Source organism: Syngnathus acus, chromosome 5 (genome assembly GCF_901709675.1).
Source record: "Syngnathus acus chromosome 5, fSynAcu1.2, whole genome shotgun sequence".
Classification (NCBI taxonomy): Eukaryota; Metazoa; Chordata; class Actinopteri; order Syngnathiformes; family Syngnathidae; genus Syngnathus; species Syngnathus acus.
Window position 1 is genome coordinate 11,523,878 of NC_051091.1, and position 13,993 is coordinate 11,537,870.

Genomic DNA, 13,993 nt, shown 5'->3' on the forward strand with positions numbered 1-13,993 from the left:
TCCGGAAGTGATCGAAGCGTCCATTCAGTGAACAGAAAGTCGTACAGCCACGGAAGTACATTCACCGTGTTCAGGGGCTCTGAACATTGAAGTAATGACTTTGGTTCTGAGTCCAGAGTGTCTAGATCAGGCTACTGGTTTCAAAAGTTACGGTCAAAACAAGTGCTCCACATGGAAATAAGAGAGATGTGTGCAGTACCAGCCCGCCCTAGCAGAGAGCCCACTCCCTAAATCAGTCATGTCCAAAGTCCGGCCCGCGGGCCAAATCCGGCCCCCGATCAGATTTCATACGGCCCGCAGCTTCGGTCTTATAATGTATTATTTATGGACCGCCTGCACTGTCTAACTGAATATATATAAAAAGAAAAACTTGAACCTGTAATTCCTCCTATTACCAAAGGGTGGCAGCACCACCCCTCGCCGCTCATTTCTGCCATGGCGACTGCAAAGAAAACGAGGACAGTTGACATTGAGGGCCGTCGCTTTCAAGAGAAATGGGAATTACAATACTTCTTCGCTGAAAATCAAGGCAATTGTGTTTGTCTAATTTCTAAAGAGACGGTTGCCTTGTTTAAGGATTTCAACCTAAAGAGACACTAGTAGACTAAACATGCTGACACATACAACAAGCTAACAGGGAGTAACCCGCGCTGATAAAGTGAAGCAGCTCCAAGCTGAAATGGCATCACAACAGCGATTCTTCACGCGGGGCTGAGTCAAAATTAAATAAAAATTAAATATTACTTAATATTAAATATTACAAAGTTAATACTGTTGATGTTATAAACCTGTAGACATGACACAAACTTTTACTTTCTGAAAGATATTGTAAATGACAAGAGCAAAACTCACTTGTTTTAAGTTTTAATAATAACAGACAAATTTGCATGACTTATAACTCCTGTAGGCGGCTCGGTGGCGCTCTGGGTAGCACGTCCGCCTCACAGTTAGGAGGGTGCGGGTTCGATTCTACCTCCGGCCCTCCCTGTGTGGAGTTTGCATGTTCTCCCCGGGCCTGCGTGGGTTTTCTCCGGGCACTCCGGTTTCCTCCCACATCCCAAAAACATGCTTGGTGGGCCGATTGAAGACTCCAAATTGTCCCTAGGTGTGAGTGCGAGTGCAAATGGTTGTTTGTCTCTGTGTGCCCTGCGATCGGCTGGCAACCGGTTCAGGGTGTCCCCCGCCTACTGCCCGTTGACGGCTGGGTTGGCTCCAGCACTCCCGCGACCCCCGTGGGGACTAAGCGGTTCGGAAAATGGATGGATGGATATAACTCCTGTTAAAATGTTCATGAGGCAAAAATAATTTTAAACTCATGTAAATGTAAGGTATTTCAAACAGTTTGTTCAATGTTATCTGACTCTTCAGATATGAATGAAAGGCAGAATTTGTGTTTTTAGAGTTGTTCACATCTGCCTTAATGGCTTATATTTGGTTATTTTGTCATTTGAAAAATAAAGACAATTGAGACAATGAAATTTGTTTTATAACAGTGTGTATTTGCATGAAAGTTTTGTAGTTAAAAAATGTCTGAAAAAACTATTGGCCCCCGGGCCCCTTCACTTTATTAAATCTGGCCCTCCTTGCAAAAAGTTTGGACACCCCTGCCCTAAATGGTCGACGTTCATAACATTCTCATCCTGGCTGTTGCTTATCTTTATTATTTTCTTATTGGTTGTCGTTAATGGTTTCTTAACTTCAGTTTGGCTGCACCGGCACCATACAGTGAGAGTAATGGTGTTATATTCTATTTCATGCACGTTTTTCTGTGCAGCACTTTATTACAGTTGCGGTTGATTTTGTTTATATAAACAAATTTAAGATTAGCATTAAAAAAGGCCGTGCAAGTCTCTGCACACTTGGACCTGCAGGCAAAGTGAAACTGCAACTGGCTCATTTTAAGTCAGATGCTTTGATCATACACTTCGTTAAGACTTGAATAAACGAGAGCTGTCAGAAAGGCAATTTATGGTATTTCATTTACGGTAACGTGACGCCATTCCATTAGACAGCAAGTATAATTTAGAGTTTGATGCTGTCATGTTTTATTGCGAGGCTTTAGACTGGCTACCTGAAGTTATCACACCTTCACCAGTGCTACGAAGAGTCCATTGATGGTGGCTGGTTATTGTGAAGTGTGCTGCCGCCATCTGGTGGTTGGGGTATGAAGCGTACTTGTGTTTCAAATTTTGCTTGTATCTCAAGCCTTGATACCTTATTGATGTTTGAAAGGAAATCACTGTAAAGACACTTAGACCTTCTCTGTTACTGTATTTTTATATCACATTTGGCGAGCCAAAATCTTGAGGCAGTTTTTTGTGTATAATAGGGTTGTAGTTGCACATATTTACCACACGGTGGCAGCCATGCACTTCACTCATATCTTACCCAACACTTGTACAGGGCACGAATATTTAAAACTATCGTACCGTTACACTTTTTAACCACACTTTTATCAAAACCATCCGAGTTTTAGTGAGCATATGAAACCTATATGTATTATGATTCTATAATTTACTAAAACATTATTCATGTTAGTAATGTACGTGAAAACACACAGAAAGCGTCCAAAGGCAATTAAGGTCTTTTTTTTTATTGTAGCAAATTACATTCAATTAACAGTTCAACAATTGAACGATTTGACATAACAGCTAAACGTAGACACAATTTAAACAAATGTAAGCCAGTATATTGTATTTAATGTTGCCATTTATGATTAGATATCGCCAATTGACTGGATGTTGATACTGGGTGAAAGGGCATCCCAGAATTCAACTTTGACCGACTTTGCACGTTTTCTGTGCATTTAAGTGCGGCCGCACGGTTCACCCCACGTATGAGGGGCCACTCGCTTTTGCTCTGTGTACCTTTCCCAAACAGGACCTGCACGCTCGTACTTGTATATTCTCGGTCATTGACAATCACTCCACCTTGCCTTGCCTGCATGCTTGCTTGTGAGTACGTGCTGAGTCTGCAGATGCGCTGCCAGCAAAGTTCGTCTCACGGTGCCCCGGTGCGCTCATTGGTGCGTCCCTCCAACGTGTCACCACTTTTGTTGGATTACCCCACAGCAGATATCCTCACCACCAGACCAGGACACCGTGGCATCACTGAACTCTCCAGCTGCAGAGCAGGACCTCAAACTTACAACAGAAGAAGACTTTTTTCCTGTTATTCGTTTTAACGCACAAGTTGATTTGACAGTCAAATGGCTCAGGTCTCCTCATTGCGCGCGTTTCTCTTTTTCACCCCGTTGCTCTGGGAGGGTCTCTGGGTAAGCGGTAGCCCCTCGGGTTGCGCGTCCTGCGGGCCCCGGCCCCTGCAGGGGAGGGACGCGGAGGAGAGGCTGATGGTGGAGATGGCAAAGCAGCAACTTTTGGACAAGCTGCACCTGAAAGAGAGACCGAGGATCTCTCAGACTGTACCCCGAGCGGCGCTGCTCACTGCGCTGCGCAAATTGCACTCGGGGCGCGTCAAGCAGGACGGCACCCTCGAACTAGACAACAATGCGCAATTCAAAGACCATGGCTATGAAATAGTCAGCTTTGCCGATAGAAGTAAGTGTTGAAAGAATTTATGAAAGAACTTTTACATGGCGTTCTGGTAAATGTCATTGCGCAAAAACGATGAATCATCAGGATTCTTTGTGCTCTGCTTGTCTGTTCAGGTTGGGAGGAAATTAGGTGAAAGGGCAGGATAAATTGCCTCATCACATTCAACATTTATCAGCTAGTTTCTCGTCACTACTATTTATATATATTTATATATTACTCTTTAGCTGCTATCCCAGACAGCATGCCTACTCACAACAGTGAATGTATGGATGGATGGGTGGACATAAGACAACAAGACCGCAACACTGATGGACGTACAGTCCGATATGAACAGATAGATGGATTGAAAGACAATCATGCATAGCCTAACAAATGGAACGGTCGCTGTTTCTATTATATATCCTTAGCTTGATCAGGCGTAATCAGATGTAAATACGTATATGCGGTCCTTGTGTTTCATTGACATTTCTTTACTTTGTGTCTACTGTGTTTGACCAACAGTTGAAAGTGGAGATGGAGACGAGTCAAATGTCAGCCTTACCTTCCAGTTCATGCAAGAACATGGCCACAGCATCCAGGTGCTGCAGGCCTCCCTTTGGATCTATGTCCATTCCTCCAAGTCGCCCTTCCAAGTGCCAGCTCAAGTCTTCCTCAGCCCAGATGGCGGAGAGTCAAATAGGACCTTAGTGATCGAAAAGATGTTGGAGGTCCAGGAGAGTAACTGGCACACCTTCCCCATCAGCCGCACCCTGCAGGCCTTCCTTGACGGCGGCCAGAAGCGACTGCATCTGCAGGTGAGCTGTGATGAAGATGGGAGAAATCTTTGCTCCCTGGAAAACTCTTCCAACACCTCGTATCAGCCCTTCCTGGTAGCCCAGGTGCGTCACCGTGATGACGCCGCCAGACACTTGCGCAGAAAGCGTTCACTGCGGTGCGGCAATGACATCACCGTTTGCTGCAAAAAAGAATTGTACATCAAGTTTAAGGACATCCAGTGGCACGACTGGATCATCGCGCCTGAAGGCTACCACATGAACTACTGCGTGGGGCAGTGCCCCCAGCATCTAGCCGGATCCCCCGGCATCGCCTCGTCCTTCCACGCCACCGTCTTGAGCCAGCTAAAGGTGAACGGCATCAACACGGCTGCGTCTTCGTGTTGCGTCCCCACCGAGCGGCAGCCTCTGTCCATGGTGTACTTCAACTCTCAGCACAGTATCATCAAAACCGACGTGCCTGACATGATCGTGGAGTCCTGTGGATGCACATAAGAGTTTGTAGCCTTGGGTAGGATTTTTTTTTTTATGCTGCAGTCCTAGAGTATTGTATGTCAAGCACAGATGGCCTTTGTAGGCAAAATATTGGCTCAAATAATATTCTTTTCCAACTTGAAAGATGACACATTACAGGCACATATGCAACAAAATGCATCAGAAATTGCACCAGAGATTCTTTTGCCATGATATGGATTTTTTTTTTTGACAGTTGCTGATTGCGATATTTGGCAGAATATTTTTTTTAATTAATCAGATGAATTAAAAAATATATTTAATAAATAATTTTGGGGGTCTCCAACAACAATAGAAATATGAAAAATATGGATTACAGGCAAAATAACAGGCAATATATTGTAACGTTACTTCAGAAACAAATCCAACAAACGTTTTTTTCTTGTTGATTTTAAAATAGCAATTAAATCGGTTGTCGGTTGATTAGTCAGTTAACCAAAGTCAAAGTAACCAAAGTCAAAAGCTATTTTTTCCGCTCAATTTGTAACAGACACAACTGAGTGAATTTGGGGGCATTGTGAGTGAGCGCCCCACCAAAAGGTTTGACGCAGCACTTCCACTGTATTGTTGCCACAAGCAATATTTGCAGATTGACAAAACAGTCAGCATGTGAACTCAAGGTCATGATCTGGCAAATATTGGGACACGATTGCCTCAGTGGTCAGGTAATGTGAAGGTCTGCGTGGCAGGTGGATCAAATGGGCATGTTGTGTTTTATGTTGGCACATTTTGTTGCCAAAGTCCAAAGTTTTCTGGTGTGATGTATAATTAGAAGCTTTCCAGCAAAAGGCTGTTTGTTAATCATTCCACCGGAGACTTGACATCATCCCGATTGCACCACAGGTGCTCCACTTGCTGTGCCTTGTGTTTGGGGTGCATTCAAAATGCCAGTATGCAAATGTATGGTTATAAAATGACTCAAAAAGGCCAGTATAACATGCATCACATTGTAAACTGCAAACCTGAAATGGTATTGATATTTTTCTTTAGCTACAATTAATAGGACATACGTACATCTGTTGCCTACAAAGCTGCACTTGGGTTGTTATTTTACTCTTTAATGCAAAGATTTTTTGGGGGAGCTGGGGATTATTATTATTATTAATATTATTATAAGCATCTTGTTGCCATCATACCATAATAAGCACTTTATCACCCTGAGACAATTGTGCTCAAAAAAATGTTCACCATAACCAAACTGAGAATTTCTTTTTATACATGGTGTTGTATTTTCTTGAATGAATCCTTGTCCGATTTTGGTTCTTAATGACGGCATTGCAGTTTCTATGTACTGTATGAATCGTTTTGTAAATAAAAGAACAAATGCATCTATGCTGTTTTTCTTTTATATTGCATCCAGAGTTCCATTATATTCAAAGGTTCATTTGCCTAATAATAGAATTGACCAAGTCATTCTTAACGCTCTTAAAAAATACATTAGCTAGAAAAACAGTCAAACAAATAAACAAACAAACAAAATTACGCAAAAATGTATATATATATATTTGAATCCACAAGCTTTAAGCAGACATGCAATCAAACATGGCGCTGCTAGCCAGCATGCTACTTGTCATGTCAACCGTCTGTAAGGCAAAGGGTGTGTTTGCTCATACAAACAGTCGAAGTGGCTTTATCCACTGTCTGTGTTTGGTGTGTCAACAGTTTCACATTCCCTTGGCATGCGCTTATTTTCATTTCGCTATGAAGGTACGTAAATGATCATCTCTTCATGTGATGCAACTCAGGATACATTACAACATCCAGGCCATGTGCAGCGTCTCGTCTCTGCACACCAGTTCAAGAGCCAAATTATAATATACAAATTTTTTTTTTACCCATGTCGTTTGCCTGCATTGTACTGCTCAATATCTAAAGTGGGTTGCAAAGCAGAGGAGAAGAAGGAATTTATTCTAAGGGTTTAGCATTACCTCTCTAACCCACCTTGTTTTTCCATCATCTTTTTTTTCTGTCTGAAAAGGTCAACTTTTTACAATTTTTCTGGACTCTATTACCTACTCGTTTCGTAAAATATTTATATACGTCAGTGTAGTAGTCCTTGTCACCGGCATTGATGCCACCAATGGAAAGCAGATAACTGACCCACTCTTGGAAAAACTGAAAGCCTACTGACTCACTGATATACTGACACACTGACCTAGTGTTGGCAACTAAAACCCTAATCCTTCACTCCACGCAATCCCACAAAATCTTCTTTATGGAGGCTTAATAAGGTGTGACTGGCCTCGTCCTCTTGTAGCGTCACAGCAGGGTAACTTGGGAGGATACTTTCCCATGCACCCTTGACCAGTCAATGTTGAACCGCACTAACATAATGCAAGCTAATTGAATTAGGTCAAGGTTAAACTGTCAACAAAAGAGAAATCATTGAGTGCCTGAGAAATTCTGCAACAGAGAAAAGAATTTCATACTCATAGACTTCACATATTTTGTAGACATTTTCATTCTGGTAAAGATTTTCTTGTGACGTTTCTACCCATAGACAAAATCGCATGTCTATTGTATGTATCAGGATGAATTGAATTGAACAGGAAGTCGGCCATTTTGGTTTCAATCGACAATATTGGGCAAGATACGATGTTATGAAGATTTCAAAACCAGAACAGTCAAATTGCACCAATTCAAGATATTTTTTTGATGTTAATTACTACCTTCCCTTTAGCCAGGGTTTAAAAAGCACAAAATCTGTAGATATAACGCGAAAAGGTGAATTTGTGAAGAGAAACTGGTTGACTGTCCAATCAAACGAGGACTGTACCATACAGCGATTTGCGATGACAACAAACGTCAACGATGGAGGAAGCCCTTCGAATAACTTTTAAATCCACAGGGTAATCCTATTAGGACAGACCCAGTTACCATTATATCTCTACGTTACATCACGCCTGCTTTAACAACAACAACAGTAGACTTCTCTATGAACTCCGATGGCTTTCTTTCTGCCTTCATGTCATAGGTCAGGAGTTCTCTGGGGTCAGAGAAAATGTTTCCCCTGTAAGGAGTTTGTGAATCTCCCAAAAGTACACCAATCCCCGTGAGGATGTTTGATTTCACTATATTTAACTTTATTGAACTCTATTTAGCTTGGATTAAAACAAACTTTTGTTTTTTGTTTTCTTTCCACAGCTGCTTTTATCTAAAAGCAAATGCTGATGTAATGGCTGCTGTGCTCATGTAATGTAGATAAAAGGGCAAGTAGTGTTGACAAATAGGCTACACCGGTAATGTATAATTCGGTAATCTGGGTCATAATTACTACAAAGTGTAAGACAATTAAAACAACGCCTGCTTGCTTAACTGTAATCATCCATGATTGATCCCAATTAGTCAACTGAACAAAGACAGCTCTGTTGTTCCATTAACTCTAAAGAAGAAAATCAAAAGGGGGCTGGAAAATTCCAAAATATAGATAATATATGTGACTGGATTCCATTATTATGAGGATCAAAGATAAAAATATCTGTTTAAAGAACAGCGTGACTAATAAAGGCCAAAAATGACTCTAGTTTTGTACTAAAATAACAAAAACATATATGAACAATAAACATCAAATAATAATGTTATGGCAAAATTTGATTTTTATTTGAAGGTAAACTTCTGGCCCTCTGGAAAATATAGTTGTGACCCCTGGTGTAAATAAATAGTACACTATAATATCGCAGCTATATATGGCCCAAATAAGATCCCAGAGTAAAAAAAAAGTATGTTACAATATTTTATGTATAATCCAAAATCAGGTATAAACTGAGCATTGGCTACAAAATAAATATATCAATTGTGCATAGACCATTAAATGTCATAAACTAGTTAATGGAGAGCGTGAATGTAAAATAATCCAGCATCCCCAGAGAGCACAAGGTGAGGGAATTAATGTCACAGTTCGTGCTGTTCCACCCTTGCCCTCAGGCATTATGGCAGAAGTTCCTGTTCCTGCGGAGGACCTAATTCTGTCCAAGACTAAACACCTAACACTTAATTAGGTTATTCCACACCAGCCGACCTCACTTTTTAACACTCGCTTTATCACTCATTGACACTGTGCCAAGTGTTACATCAATTAGAAGATGGCACACAAATCCTCAGCAAGTGGCTAAATGGATGGACAGTAGCAGCTTGTTTAACCATAGATCATTTATTCTACCTGATCTTAATGCAAAATGGTTTCATAAAACAATGACTAGGTGGACTCTATTTCGTCTTATGATGTACACACTGTCATTAAAGGCACTTTGAGTCCAGTCAAATAGCAAAAATAAAGGGAACTAATATGTGCAAATATAGATCATTTTTGTTTGTAACTTCTGTTTTATTATTTATCTTCTCAACTATAAAATTTATTATCATATGTCCTACCTACATGAAACTTTTGTATGTAAATTGTACAGTACTGGAAATGTATGACGTTTGCGTTGGTTCTATTTCTGTTATTGCGCAATGCTGCCCTCTAGTGGCAGTACCTCAAACACACACCTATTTCAAGTATTTGCAGTTGCTGCATCACCGAAAGATTACATCATTCCTCCCATAACCCCCAACCCCTCTTTCTTTCTGCTCAGACAGACAGACAGACAGACAGACAGACAGACAGACAGACAGACAGACAGACAATAGCCTACATAATTGGAAAAAAATGAAAAAAGTTAAAAATCAATGAGTCTTACATGACATTGTATTTAATTCTTAGAAAAATGTTGATAAGTTGAAGTGACGTGCCGCAAGCTCCTGCACTCGCCATAAACAGATGATACAGAGTATGGAGTAAAAGACAGGATCCTTTTTCCTTTAACAATTAAAAAATATGTTGCATCTTATTTAAGTAAGAGTATTTGATGAATATACAATATGGAAAATCCAACACTAAAATAAGACTCATTTATTAATTTATTTTTAATTAGTTAATTAATTTCTTTATTTAGTAAATCAATATAAATCAAACTCTTGGAAATAAATTATTAGCATACAATTATACTACAAGTATAATTACACATTATTATTAATATTATTATTAGACATTTTAAACAGGAAGAAAGTGCCTTAGTATTCAATACAATAAAAGTCCAATTTAATCAGATTGTGCAGGTGTGCCTAATGTTGTGGCCAGTAACAGCAGATAAACTTGGAAATCAGCGCAATTTCTGACTAAAATGATCCAGCGCAACCATTGGTAAAACAATGTCTGTCGGACAAACAAATGCATGCACCTCTAAAGCATTTGCATGGATTTCAATGTAATCGCTGTGTGTCCAACTCTTACCTGCAGTTGCAAGTCTTCTCGAGCTGCATGTGAGCAAAAGACAAAGAGCGAGAGTGCAACCTTATATATGAGCCACTGTCACTGCAGGACCTGAGCCAATGGGGATGAAGAAAACGTGAGCTAGTGACCATCTGCAATGGAAAAACAAATCTCCCTAAAAGATTCTGCTGGATTTTGCTGCATGTGGGAATACTGTGCAGGTGTCGTGCGATTTAGCAACAGATGCTTCCTCCCACCTCTTAGAATGGATGAGATCAGCATCTTCACCCTTGAACATCTTGCAGCCTGCTGAAACAACCTTCCTTTTACTTAAAGGGTTAAATTGACCTATATGATGAATGGAGCCACAAATGAAATAGCAAAACGCAGCTACTATCTTTGGACGGGTCTAGTATCTGGATTTGCCCACTCACCTTTAATCCCCTCCATTGACAAATGGGTGCGGGATTTTACGCACCGGCATATGGCTCCGACATCTGCGGGCCAATTTAGGGGCCAAGAACTCTCGGCTTTGGAGGCTATAAGGGGGACTTAAAGCCCCGAGACTCTCATTGACAAAATGTTACTGCTGGACTTTTGCCTTCATCCAGGTCACCAACTGTTCAACCACTCTCTTTTTTTTTTGTAGCCACCTATTAGGCTAATATCTTCTTTTCTTATGTGTTATAGGGGCTATAATATTGTCAATACTATGAAATGATCTAAGAAGTTAAACCAAAAACCTCTCCAGCTTGTGTTTTTATAAAAAATCTATAAAAAAAAAAAAAATCAGAAATGTGACAAAGATACACGCAATTTACAAGTGATTCCATTTTGAAAGGACAAATGAGTGGAAAGATAGACAATCATCATATGTGGCTTCCAACCACCACTGGGGAGCTACAAAACATTTCGGAGGCTGTGTGACAAGCTTCGGCCAGCAAATAATGAAAAACACTTTTTATGAGCGAAGCATGGGATCCAGTTATTGAGGAATTGAAATGATATCCAAGGGCCACGCAGCAGAGAGAGAGAGTGAGAGTGAGGGAGGAAATCAAAGCCAAAAGAAACAAATAGTTACATGAGTGTATACAATAGGGCACTGTCATTGCCTTTTTTTAATTTGATTGGCGATATGAGGTTACATTTCCAAGCTTTTCCAACAACAACAGTTCGCAGCGCAGTTTAAAGTTCCACATTTTGAAAAGAATGCCTTGACTATTCATTTTAATGGAGACAGTTCGCTTGAGGTGGAATTAATTTGAGTTACAAATGTGGTCACGGAACGAATTAAACTCCTAAATCAAGGCACCGCTGTAAGCACAAAATGACCTAAAACAATCCCGTCTGACACTGTCCAAAATCAGAATTGCTGATTCAGATCCAATTGGTTCTAATTTGACTGTGAACATGTGCACTGTATCTAATATTGTGACACGCGCGCGCGCACGAAATCCAGTCCGGATTTTGCGGTTAATTCAAAGCAACGTGTGCAGCATCCATCCACATATGCAGTCAGCCACACACGCTGAATTTAGTTTAGAAAACACACATAACACACTCACATATTCAAAATGACTTATGACAGCAAATGACGACGTGCTGGAGTTGATTTATTGACATGCATTTCTTTTTTTTTTTTCTCAGTCGTCAAACTTATTTGGAAGTTGTGTGTGTGTTTTGTTTTTAAATATTTTACAAGCGCACATTCGAACTCTTGGAAGAGAAACGCAGAGAAGCAGCATCGTCTTGTATGTCTTTTTCTTTTTTTTTTTTTTTTCTTTTTGCGCCAACAAAAACAAAAAGTGAACTTCCTGTTTCGGGGTGGTCCGCAGACTGGAGGCATGGAAGGAGAGTGGGAGGGGAGGGAGGGAAAGGGAGACAGAGAGAGAGAGAGAAGGGGGGTGCATTACGCATTACTCGTTTGGAGGGGCCGAGCGAGGCAACTTGCGGGACTCCCTTGTTGCTGCCGAACATGGGCCGCCAACGTTGTTGCTTCCACTTGGGAAGCCGAACGACAACGCTGGCCTAAAAAAAAGAAAGAACGAACGCACGAAAGAAGAAGAGCGAAAGTTTGAACAAAGAGGATACAAGAGGATACATCGCGCGCGCCTGCGTGCGTGCGTGCGTGCGTGGGAGAAACAATCCGGATTTCTCGCATCCGAGAACACGATAGGAAAAGTGGAACTTGGGAAGCTCTTCCAAGGATTTTGAAAAGTTTGATGCCGGCTGAGGTAAGTGGTGCGACTTTTTTTTTTTTTTTGCATCATTTCTTCATGTGATGGAGTGCTGCACTTTTTGGGGTGGGGGTACATCAGTGTGTGTTTGTCTGTCTGTGTGTGTCCAACAGCTGTTTCTTGTAACCTGAAATACTTGAGGTGCCAATATCATTCCCAAATGTGCCCCCCCCCCTTTTTTTTTTTTTTTTTTTTTAAAACACCACTCCTGCCTGCCAGAAGATGTGCACAACTTCTCGGTTGAGGCCTGAGGGTTTTTAATCTAATCTGTGAACAGATTAGGACACTCTTCGCCTGTCCAAGAGCGTCAACAACGGACTCAATAGAACACTAATTTATTTACCACAAAAGTGCTAAACACACACGCCCAAACGTGTGGGCTGGATAACTCAATTGGTTTGCGTTCAAATAAAAAGGAAACGCATTCGAGGTGCACATTTCCACAGCGTAGTCCGTTTTGGTGCCCCATAATAAATAATTGGAAACCTCGCCATCTTAATAGCTTTTTTGAGTTGCAATTTAAGCGCTCTTGAATTGTTCTTCAAATGCAAAAAAAAACAAAAAAAAAAAAAAACATCTGTCAATCCCCTGGAACAGATTGTAACTGTGATAGAAAGTTTTATGCGCAGTGCACACATATTGTACCAATTTCTAACGTCTTACATTGTTAACAATTTCTCTGCTGACATCTGGTCTTTATGCTAAAAAGAGAAAATCTTTGAGGTTTTGTGTTTTCGACAACTTTCGAGTCCCTCAAAAGTGAAAGAACAAAACTTTTAACATCATGACAGCCATACAAGTGTGAGAAGAAGTTAATGGCTGTTTATGTCAAAACAGCAATGCACTCAGATTTAATTTAATTTATGAAGATGCTTTTTTCATATTCGTCACAGCCACGCAACATTAAAAAAATTGAACCGATGATTATGACACAATGTCTAAACGCACTCTCTTAATTTGAGTCACTGATGTAATATGACTAATTGTGGCTTTATATGTTTTGTGCAATGTTAGATTTCCCCCATAGCCAAATAAAAAACAAAAAAAAATTTAAATGTGCAAAAATAAGTTAAGTTAGCATTGGAGTGACAGTTGTGTAATATGCCTGACCCTTTGGAAATACAAAGTGTCATTTGAATTTGGACTCCCCAAGAAGCCAAATAAAAACTATTTCATCGCTTTTGTGCAAAATCAATCTAACCACAATTTTTGCTAAAATGTCAAAACAATAAATTTCAATACTCGACCTTAACGTGTACAATAAAGACATACGGTAATATTCATGATGGAGGTTTGAAGTTTGACATTTGGTGCAATTTAAGAGCCGTCCAAGGCCAACGTAAAATATTTGAAACAGTCATAAAAGTATAAAAGCAAGTTAACCACCATCACAATAAAATGTCACAACAATAAGCTCACCCATAACGTCAATGACACGGTGGGCGCACATTAAGAGCCAGTTGGGATGCATTCCATTCTTTTGCTGTGTTTGTCATTCCAACCATATTGCACAAAGCAGCCACAACTGAGCCTATGCTTGTATAGTTATGTGAAAAATGAAATTGATGTTATCAATTACCATTGAACTAACAGATTTTACATTAAGTACATTCGTGACTAAACTGACACAAGAAGTAATATTTATGTTTGGTGCTTCACTGTGAG

The 13,993-nt window shown here is 40.3% G+C and overlaps 2 protein-coding genes across 5 annotated transcripts in view; both read left to right on the plus strand.

Annotated features, from left to right (window-relative positions):
- The first annotated feature begins 2,885 nt into the window (after nucleotides 1-2,885).
- On the plus strand, nucleotides 2,886-6,170 carry LOC119123249 (inhibin beta B chain). Its single transcript, XM_037252182.1, has 2 exons — nucleotides 2,886-3,557; nucleotides 4,056-6,170. Exons 1-2 carry the CDS (start codon nucleotides 3,209-3,211, stop codon nucleotides 4,820-4,822), a joined length of 1,116 nt encoding a protein of 371 aa, XP_037108077.1. The 5' UTR covers nucleotides 2,886-3,208; the 3' UTR covers nucleotides 4,823-6,170.
- A 5,822-nt stretch (nucleotides 6,171-11,992) lies between these two features.
- The window catches only part of gli1 (GLI family zinc finger 1), a 31,609-nt gene continuing 29,608 nt past the window's right edge, over nucleotides 11,993-13,993 (plus strand). For all 4 annotated transcript variants that reach the window (XM_037251817.1, XM_037251819.1, XM_037251820.1 and 1 more), the window contains exon 1: nucleotides 11,993-12,325. The gene's annotated coding sequence lies outside the window, so the exon portion shown is untranslated. The remainder of the gene's footprint in view (nucleotides 12,326-13,993) is intronic.